Here is a 10,674-nt window from a genome sequence, read left to right as displayed (position 1 = left end):
TTTATTCACACAGATAGGACACCTGACTTGTCAGAGGCAGAGGGGATCCCGAGGGGAGCCATCCACTATACAAGGTTCATTGACTACCAATCACCCAGGCTTCTTGAGCCTCGCAGGTTGTCAGCCGACGTGTACGGGCTCAGATTATTCGTGTCAAACACAGGCTACGTCAGAGAGACGGGGTTCCTCACAAGAAACTGGATTGTGAATTGTAAGAATTCATGCTGCTTCTCGCGTACTCTCGAGGATTGATCATGGCCTCAGGGACTTCTCTGTAAAGAGCGTCAACCGGGATACTTTCCTGCTTTTCCTTTAGTACGGTCGATGTCATCACCATGGTCACCACGTACATGATGTAGATTATGATGTTGAACACGGCGATAGCGCACTCCATGTTATGCAACCTCTGAGTGTCGCGGACCAAAGGTTGGTACAGCATCTCCATGCAACCGGCGATCACAGACATAAACAGCTCAATGTTCATCATAACGAGGCACACCAACACTGTCCTGGTGCCCTCGGAGTGGCACATCTTCCGTCTGCTCTTTGCTGCAAAGTAGCTGAGCACAATGCTCACGACCATGGCCAGGCACCCGAGCGTGATCAAGGCTATCCCAGCGTGGATGTAAGCGTTCTCGTATTCAGGTCTGCCATCGCCGGAAGGATTCGGTTGGAGCTTTGTCCTGTGCTTGTTGTCAATGAAGTACAAAATGTTGTTAGGAATGGTCAGAAAGCCCACGATGAGAGATGTGATGACGGCAATGGCCGCTCCCAGTTTGCCCTTGTAGCGCGCCGCGCTCATAACGGTGCCGTTTGGAAAGGCCGACATTCTGTTGCCAAACAGATCCTTGCTCTTGTGTATCAGAGACTCAAACCCTCCCGTTCTCTTGCGATTCATATTCCTCCAGAGTGGAGCTGTAGCTCGTCAGTCCTTGGTCACCCCTCACTCAACTTACTCACGAATGCAAAATAGAACAGTTCAGCATGCGCGCACGCACGGCCAGCAACCTGAAAAACGTTTAATACGATGAAGCTCCAAGATCCCACGATTGAGTTCCGAGGCTCGCGTGGCGGTTTGCGCGCAAAGTCCACTGCCGATCACCGGTGGTACAGGGTACAGGGTATCACCAGAGCCCTCGACTCTATCATGTGCTGCAGGAAGCGCTCAGCCGGTCACAATATGATAAATATGGATCTGTATACTCGGGTCGTCAAGGACCTGAACGCAAATCCGGACAGTTCGCTCGATTGGTTGCCCGATTATATAGGAAACCTGAACGCTCCCGCGGACAAGGGGTCAGCGTTCAAGGAGGCACTGTTGCGAATGTTCAGGTCCAACGCCCTGACTCTAGAATCGTGCAGACGCCTCTGGAACAGGAGCCGCTTGTCCACCAGTATAGGAGTCGCGGTAGACACGCAGTGCAAGGACGTGTTCAACGGAAAGAAGCAGATACAAGGCGTAGGTCCCGTGTCCCGCCTCGTTCTCACTCAGCTGGCGGCTCTGCGCCTGACTCCCATATGTGCGGGAATCAAGGTGGCCGGGATCCCGAGACCCGATAAGGTCGGTGTGCCTTACACCTACCACAACGGCTGTACGCGAGGCTGCACGGCCATCCGCAACACGTGGGGCTTTTACACCGAGGTGGACCTGGTGGCCCACGACACCGTCAGGGGTAACATAGCGCTGATGGAGCTCAAGACCCGGAATAACGACATTCTGGACAAGGCGACCTTGTGGCGATACAACACGCAGCTATGGCTGACATGGGTGATGTTCTCGCTCACGTACCCGAGCATGGCAGAGCGGACGGCCGCGTACCTGGTGATAATTAGACCAGGGACCAACCAGGTCACCGTGAGGAGTTGTTTAAGGCCCACGATTTCTAAGAGTCTACGCAGTAAATTCCCTTGGCTGAATTGTTTCTGTTCCCAGGTGCTTGACTGTCTGGCTCCAATGTGCGTGAACATGCGAGTCGAAACCCAGCCGGTTCTTACATCGAGCACATGGCGGTTAGACCCCAACGACTTGTGTTACAGGAACATGCTCTTCAACCAGGAGAAGATAAAGACCAAGAAGCCGCAGAGGCTGCGACAACCGGCGGGAAGTCGTCCGTTTGTCGATCCCGATTAAAAGAGGACCGTTGCGACAATCGCGCTGACTCCCTCACCCACGCGATTTGACCTCGGCCCGTTTCCCGCACGCATGGGTTCATGGAACCTCCACCCAATTCAGCTCAGGGGCATTTGAGAGGCGGGGCATGTCCTTGTGTGTGGGTGATGCTGACCACCTATATATACGTGTAATATAGATCCCTTACCTCTCACAGTTGTCTTCATTGATCTACACTACACACAATGGGGTTGAAACACCAGGCTTTCCATGCGATGCTCGCAAACCCTCACCTGGCGCCGTTCGAAATCATAGACAGGCCGTGCCAACGACAGGACTGGACCCTGCTAGACCACCTCATGGTAATCCACAAAGTCAAGGAGACCGACTACATTGAGGGGGATTCGCACGGGTCCATACTGAACATGGCCAGAACGCTGGCGTGTTTCTACGTCACGGAGAACGCAGGCAGTCGGTGTGTTGTGCTCGTAAAGGAGGGCGCGGTGGCTCCGAAGCCTGCTGTCAGGGAGACGCGATCAAAGCGACCCCCCGTGCCACACATTGACTTCTGTAGGCGTAATCTGCCCGCCATAGAATACACCATGATGAAGCTCTTGGCCGACATGGGAATGGCAAACACGTTGTTTCTAGTGACCGGTGCAAAAGGACGCTCCGCAGAGGACACGGCGCTCCCGCAAGGGTCATCGATCGATAACGTAGTGTCCTTCCACGAGAAGTACCGCGAGTACCGGGACGGTCAGGATGACGGTGTATTTGCAGACACAGTCGAAGATCTGATGCCTCTTGAGTGTGAGCTGTCCGACGTTGACCCGAGTTACGTTGAAGTTGACGGCTCGATAGACAGACCCGAGGGTCTCGACGGCGTCTTCGTTGCGACTTTCGCACACCCCGAGACTAGCCAAGTGTCTATCCTACGGGACGCGTGCTTACAATGTGCAAGTACCGAGGCCGACACGCTGCTGGTGGAGTTGGCGAATATTCTGGTAGGCAGTGTGGTCGTGTGCACCGGAGACTCCGACCTCGTGGCGGTGCTGACGGCTTGCGGTCGCGAGGGTATTACTTTGAGGATGGACAACAGGAGCTACCGCGAGGGTCGAGACATGCACGCGTCTTCCTTCGGGGAGCTGTTTGCGAGCGGCAAACATCAGCTCTCCGTCATCAATCTGTCGTCGCGCAGAAATAGGTTCCGAGAGCTGTGCGACGTCGCCGCGGAAGACGAACACCTACTGCGTGCGGCTCGAGAGCATCACGATGCGTTCGAGGCCAGCCTGGACGACGAGGAGCAGGTGGTGGCTGTAGCTAAGTACCTGTACTTCGGCGGGATCAGAGGCTCTCTCTACAGTATGTTCCTGTCTAGGTTTTTCAACGCCAGCGTCCGAACCCGCGGATTGGATGCACTGAAGCGATCCATAGGCTTTCCCAGCGCAAACACGGTCCGTTTCATTTTCGAAACGGTATACCCCGCTTCCGAGAGTTCGCTCTATGAGCCCGATGAGAAAAAGCCCCCCTCAGCTGGGGAAAAGAGAAAGGCTTCGTGTCTGGATCACGAGCCCGAACTTGAACTAGAAGACACCGTGTGTAACGTGGTGCCGAGCAAGGAACAAGGAAAACTCCTGCTTGGCATAAGACGGTTGAGTAAGGCGTACATGAACAGACGCGTACCGAGGGGAAGCCACGGGCGTTTTTTGAGGTTGAACGGAGCGGGGCGACATTTTTTCCTGCGCGTGAAAGGAGTCCAAGACCCTTCGGTTCGAATGGAAAGGTTGGTTTTCATGGCGCTGTGTGGGACCGATTATAACATAGTGCCCAGGGGACTGGGGATCAAGAGGTTGATGACCGGCGTAGTGACCAAGCACAAGGCCTTTTCAGAGTGGTGCCAAGAGCTGCAGAGTCTCCTCTGGGGCAGCAACAGCGGGGACTGCGATTACCACAGCATGGGCGTGAGACTGGCCTGCATCGCAAAAGTACCACCGAAGATCAGGTCTGATCACTGGACCGGAGCGAATTGCGGATTAATGTTCAAGACCATGAAATACGTGTGCGAATTGTGGAACATGAAGAGGCCGAGACCCGGACCAGAGTACGGGTTTTCTGTGCGCGACGGCAAAGTCGGCTTCGAAGACTCGCTGCTCGTCGATGCTGACGATTAATGCTGGGGCACATTGGACGCATCGTAGGCACGTGCAATCTGTATAACGTGTGTTGTGTTGAATAATAAACTCTATAACGTATGACGATGTCTCTGCGAGTGATTTCTGTTCCACAACGCTCACTTCGAAGTGGTGAAATTCCACCTGGCCTCTGTGAATTCATGAACGGGGTCGAGTATCCCCCTATAAATTAAAATGTATGAGTAAACGGAGGCGTCGTCGCTGACGTAACGTCTGACGTCATGACGTAAGGTGGTTCAGGTTGGGGTTTCAAAACATTCAAGATGGCTACCCTGATGCGAGAGAGGGGAGTAGAGTGAAACTGCTTAAAAGTTACACGCGTGTATACGTTTGACCCAGAGACAACACGGAGCTGTCGTTACGATGGACCTCTCTATAGAGCCATCTCGGTTTGAGGAAAGGACGTGTGCGACATCAAGCCATTTCGCCGCACTCCGGGACTGCGTGAAAAAAGCAACGAGGGGCAATTGGGCTCTATTGAACACAGAATGGGATCCCTTTATAACATGGTTGGGTTGCCGATGGTGGGGTGCTGTCTCTGCACGTGAGATTGAAGCTTTCCTGGCTAGACCCGATATTGAAGTTGGAGCTACTGTCATCGCGCACTACTTTGGCCCCTTTGAGGGGGCGTGTTCACTTATGGTGAAGACTGCAGATGATGCCACTCTCACATTTAAGGTCGTCGTTGACGACGGCGGATTCAACTGCACAGAGTACCTGGACTCGGAATATTTAGAAGGTGCAACGATGATACAACAGCTGCTTGGTAGCATCAGAAGAGAGATAGGAGTGGCGTGCCTCATGGCTAAACCAAACGAGATACGTACCGATCCAAGACAGTTTACTGTTACTCGTGTAGTGGAGGAGATGCGCGACATGATAAAGACATTTAAAGTTGGCTGGTGGGGAGCTTTCAAGGGTTTTTCGATCAGGGACGAAGACGAAGCGATCGACGATTTGGAGAAAGTGACATGTCACGACGGGACTCCAGCGGCGATGGTGTGTTTTATGGACAACCGTTTAGAAGGCTACCTTTTCCACATTGTTTCAGGTCGAGACACTGCACACTCGGTATCTTTTAATGGTTCAGGCTACATACTGGCGGGACCGCCTCGTCATGAAGAACAGTTTTTTCGCACAATCAGAGATTTGCTGAACTACATGGTCACAGTTAGAAAAGTAACCTTTGTGGCTAGACCATTCCCTACCCTGGGAGAATTGTGCAGGGGCAGGATATTAACCATGGAGGAGGAGGACAACCTGAAGATGGACATCCCACCTGGTCTCCGTGAGTTCGTACAAGAGGGTCGCGACTTTATGTCTCAGTAAAGGAGGCCTCGATTGCCATCGGTCAGTGAGTGACTTATGGTCCACAATGCTCACTGGCAAAGTGAACATATTATGTATATAACTTTTTCAATCGGTTATTTTAGTCATTCTTAGTTAAACTTTGTTCAAGTCTATAATTATTACAGGTTTAGGGTACAGAGTTCAGATGTTTGATGTTGAGGACATCGGTGTTGAAACGAGACAGAGGTGAAGCTCTGAACACTCACACAAACACACACCAGTGGTCTGTTGCCAGTGAAAGACAGTGTTTATGTCCACAACACTCGCCTGCTCGAATCATGTAAGAAAGTGAAGCAAACACAACAAGTGTGTTCACACTCTGCTGAGAGCAGCTTCTTGTCCTGATTCATCAGAGCGTGGAGATTCGGGGAGACACACACACCTTACACATTGGGTATCCTGTGATAGAACCACTATCAGCACCTGACACCTGGAAAACGGAGACGTTTCAGCAGGAACTCAGATGTGCTGGAGTGTTTAGGGAGGAGCATGAACACAGCTATAAAACTCCTCTGAACACGAGTCAACTCCGCTCGGCCGAGAAAGGAGAAGGACTGTCTCCATCATGTCGTACTATGAGGTAAGGCTATCAAACTTTTATCTAACAGACAAATCTGTGTTAGGATGCAATTTGTCCACCCATCCCTTCCTTCCCTTTGATACGTCAATCCTCATCATCCACCTTTCTGTCTCCAGAAAATCTTCATCGACGACAACGACTTAAATGACACAAGCTCAGATTCTGGTTTTGGCTCTGGAGAGCTCGATGTGGATCTGGACGGGCCCTGCAAGGTGGAACACCTGATGACCACTGATCTTCAGCGGGTCTTCCTGCCCGTGGTCTACGCTCTGATCTTCATCCTGGGCATCACTGGAAACGGCCTGGTGGTCGTCGTGCTGGGCTGCCAACGCAGGTGAGAGGATGGGTGGAGGGTTGGTGGGCTATGACTTTTGACTTCTGTGAATTTATTGGTAGCATTTTTGGCCTTGAAAGGTGGGGAATGGACTGACGGATTTGCGCCCTTGTGTTTTTTACACAGGTCAAAATGCAGCCTCACAGACCGGTATCGCCTCCACCTCTCAGCCGCGGACCTCCTGTTTATTCTAGTGCTGCCGTTCTGGGCCGTGGACTCAGCCCTGGCTGACTGGCGCTTCGGGGAGGCCACCTGCATCGGCGTGCATGTCATTTACACAGTCAACCTGTACGGCAGCGTGCTCATCCTGGCGTGCATCAGCCTGGACCGCTACCTGGCAGTCGTCCGCTCCACAGACACCAACACTCGTGGGCTGAGGCATCTGCTGGCTCACAGACTGGTGTTTGTCGGTGAGTGTCCTAATGTTTTATACATCGTATCTTACATCTCCTCCTCTGGTGTCTTCTCATGTCCTCTTATCCCACAGTCCCTCATGTATTTTCATGTCTTCCTCCCTCAGGTGCCTGGTTGCCCGCTGGCCTGTTGGCAGTGCCGGACTTGATTTTTACCAGGACTCTGGAGGGAGGAGAGGGGGGCACTCTGTGCCAGCGCTTCTACCCCGTAGACAAGACTCCTCTCTGGGTTGCGGTGTTCAACCTCCAGCTGGTCCTAGTCGGCCTGATCATCCCTGGCCTGGTCCTGCTGGTGTGCTACTGCGTCATCGTCACCAGGCTGACCCGGCGTCCGCTGGGGCGCCAGAGGCAGAAGCGACGAGCGGTGAGGACCACCATCGCATTGGTGCTCTGCTTCTTTGTGTGTTGGCTGCCCTACGGAGCGGGCATCTCTGTGGACGCTCTGCTCCTCCTGGAGGTCCTGCCACGCAGCTGCAGGCTGGAGGCTGTTCTCGGCGTATGGTTGACAGTGGCTGAGCCCATGGCCTTCGCACACTGCTGCCTGAACCCACTGCTTTACGCTTTCCTGGGGGCCGGTTTCAAGAGTTCAGCCCACCGAACCCTCACACTGAGCCGCGCGTCCACGTTGAAGACCACGAAGAAAACCCAACGGACGCCTTGTAGGCGCGTGCAATCTGTATAACATGTGTTGTGTTGAATAATAAACTCTGTAACGTATGTAGGTGTCTCTGCTGCGAGTGATTCCTGTTCCACAATGCTCACTTGCAGACTGGTGAAATCCCACCTGGTCTCTTGTGAATTCACGAGCGTATCCCCCAAGGTAACAGATCTGAGAACGTGGATACGTTCGACTGGACCGTCCAAAGGATGGGATTGACCCACTGGCATTTAATATTAACTAGCGCACACAACAAGGCGCGTGTATACGTTTGACCCAGGGACAACACGGAGCTGTCGTTACAATGGACCTCTCTATAGAGCCATCTCGGTTTGAGGAAAGAGCGTGTGCTACATCAAGCCATCTCGCTGCACTCCGGTACTGCGTGAAAAAAGCAACGAGGGGAAATTGGGCTCTATTGAACACAGAATGGGATCCCTTTATAACATGGTTGGGTTGCCGATGGTGGGGTGCGGTCTCTGCACGTGAGATCGAAGCTTTCCTGGCTAGACCCGAGATTGTCGTTGGAGCTACTGTCATCGCGCACTACTTTGGCCCCGACGACGGGGCGTGTTCACTTCTGGTGAAGACTGCAGAGGATGCCACTCTCACATTTAAGGCCGTCGTTGACGAAGGCAGATTCAGCTGCACAGAGTACCTGGACTCGGAGTATTTAGAAGGTGCAACGATGATACAACAGCTGCTTGGTAGCATCAGAAGAGAGATAGGAGTGGCGTGCCTCATGGCTAAACCAAACGAGATACGTGCCGATCCAAGACAGTTTACTGTTTCTCGTGTAGTGGAGGAGATGCGCGACATGATAAAGACATTTAAAGTTGGCTGGTGGGGAGCTTTCAAGGGTTTTTCGATCAGGGACGAAGACGAAGCAATCGACGATTTGGATAAAGTGACATGTCACGACGGGACTCCAGCGGCGATGGTGTGTTTTATGGACAACCGTTTCGAAGGCTACCTTTTCCACATTGTTTCAGGTCGAGACACTGCACACTCAGTGTTGTTTAATGGTTCAGGCTACATACTGGCGGGACCGCCTCGTCATGAAGAACAGTTTTTTCGCACAATCAGAGATTTGCTGAACTATATGGTCACAGTTGGAAAAGTAACCTTTGTGGCTAGACCATTCCCTACCCTGGGAGAATGGTGCAGGGGCAGGATATTAACCATGGAGGAGGAGGACAACCTGAAGATGGACATCCCACCCGGTCTCCGTGAGTTCGTACAAGAGGGTCGCGACTTTATGTCTCATAAAAGGAGGCCCCGATTTCCGGACGTAAGTGAGTGATTTCTGTTCCACAATGCTCACTGGCAAAGTGTTGAAATCCCGTGTGGTCTCTGTGAATTCACCAGCGTGGTCGCGTGTCCCCCAAGGTAACAGATCTGAGAACATCACATAGAGTTTGTTGTGTGACAATAGTGTTCACAGGAGGGTATCACCCTGTCCATGTTATCTCCTTTGTCAATAAAAAACAGCATCAGAAGTGTTTGTGTGGTTTCACGTTTTTTTTATTATACACATCATAACAGCAAAGGTCATTCACCCATAGTAATTACGCCAATCCTTCAGGGACATAGGATTATGCAACATGAACCCCAAGTGTGCCCTCCTGAGCAACACATCATTACCCACCTGAGTAAGGTTGGCGAGACATTCGATTTGATCACATCCCTCTGTGTCGTCCTGCGATCCCTGTCTGAGTGTGCCGTAAATGGCCGAGAGCGTAGACCCGTAGATTAGGGTGAGGGACATACGTCCAGTGATTTCGCCAATCTCTGAGGGGCTCTCGATCAGTAGTTTCACATAGGGCATCTTGTCATCTACTATGGCGATGTTGTCAGCAAACTCGCTCATGGTCTGGTACAGCGAGGTGGTGTACTTGAGTAACCCAAATGGGATTACGATGTCCCCGCTACACTGTGTAGGAGGAAAAGACGCACAGTCTAGTTCTTGAAAGGGTCGGTGGTTGGCCATTTCCCGAGTTATGTGGTTCAGAATGGCAAGGTTGTCGAGGGAGGCTGATCGCAAGAGAGCTAGGATGTTTCTGAGCGCATCGTTGTCCTTATCAGCGCAGGATTCTCCGGAGGGTATGCACACGTAGCTGTCAGCGCACTGTGGGAACGAGAACACGGGATGTCCGCCGGGTCCTTTCGTTACTCTGGCTATGCCAGTCTCTGAACACATGTCGCATGTGAACGCGAACGCCTCTGGCAGTAGCGACGAGGACATCGAAAGCCCCTATCGCGCTGTCCGAGGTGCATAGGCTGTTTGACATCATGAATCTCAACACGTTCAAGAGAGCTAGCCTGTTTTCGTCTTCGTGCATGGAAAGGGTGCGGCTGAAAGGTTCCGTGTCAGTGCCCGCTATCTTGATAGAGTGTCCGCGGTTGATCCCCTCGACCTGCCACTTGGAGGAAAGCGTAAAAGGATCGTTTGTCAGGACCCTGTTCTTGTTGCTGTCAAGTACGGTGAACTTGACCGGTATTTTTTCCGAGGTGCCTTGCTTGTATGCGGTAACGCTCACGTAGTCAACGGTGAACAGATTGCTGCAGTCTCCAAAGGGTATGATACCCTGCAGGTCCAGTTTGACAGTCGCGGGCTGATGGGGCTGACAGGTCTTGCTCATCTTGTGGGAGAACAGGTACTCCCTCTGACTGAAAGACATAACGATTGTTTGGTGGGGTGGAGAGCTGGGGTTCAGGATGACATACGAATCGTATATATGTGGCGATTTCCCACGGTTTCGTGGCCGAGACCAAGAAGATTCAAGACATCCACCGTCTTTCGTTGATACACCGTCCTATCTTCCTCTTCTTGTCTTGACCGTAGACGCACTTGATAAGCCCTTGGCCCGGGACGTTGTTGGCGAACAGGTCCCTGTAGAAGTTCTTACATCCTGTGCAATGATAAGTGACCTCCATGCAGTCAGCGAGAGACCGTGTCCTCTTGCCGAGTTTTGCTCGGATGGGTCTGAGCCACTTCTTCTCACGGAAGGTCTCGATCCACGTTCGCATGAGGTTC

The 10,674-nt window shown here is 52.3% G+C and overlaps 1 protein-coding gene across 1 annotated transcript; it reads left to right on the top strand.

Moving 5' to 3' along the window:
- The first annotated feature begins 6,217 nt into the window (after window positions 1–6,217).
- On the top strand, window positions 6,218–9,052 carry LOC132997341 (C-X-C chemokine receptor type 4-like). Its single transcript, XM_061067445.1, has 7 exons — window positions 6,218–6,232; window positions 6,349–6,566; window positions 6,693–6,976; window positions 7,087–7,638; window positions 8,135–8,317; window positions 8,750–8,866; window positions 9,006–9,052. The coding sequence occupies exons 1-7, from the start codon at window positions 6,218–6,220 to the stop codon at window positions 9,050–9,052; spliced, it is 1,416 nt and encodes a 471-aa protein (XP_060923428.1).
- Window positions 9,053–10,674: the final 1,622 nt, after the last annotated feature.

The sequence above is a fragment of the Limanda limanda genome, unplaced genomic scaffold (assembly GCF_963576545.1).
Source record: "Limanda limanda unplaced genomic scaffold, fLimLim1.1 SCAFFOLD_41, whole genome shotgun sequence".
Classification (NCBI taxonomy): Eukaryota; Metazoa; Chordata; class Actinopteri; order Pleuronectiformes; family Pleuronectidae; genus Limanda; species Limanda limanda.
Note: the sequence above shows the minus strand (reverse complement) of the source record. Positions and strands in the feature narration are given on the sequence as shown.

What these genes read in the sequence shown, in the direction of transcription:
- LOC132997341 (XM_061067445.1), top strand. An exon ending in GTGCTGGGCTGCCAACGCAG is followed by an intron (nt 6,567 to 6,692) that starts GTGAGAGGATGG and finishes TTTTTTACACAG; the next exon opens with GTCAAAATGCAGCCTCACAG. An exon ending in TCACAGACTGGTGTTTGTCG is followed by an intron (nt 6,977 to 7,086) that starts GTGAGTGTCCTA and finishes TTCCTCCCTCAG; the next exon opens with GTGCCTGGTTGCCCGCTGGC.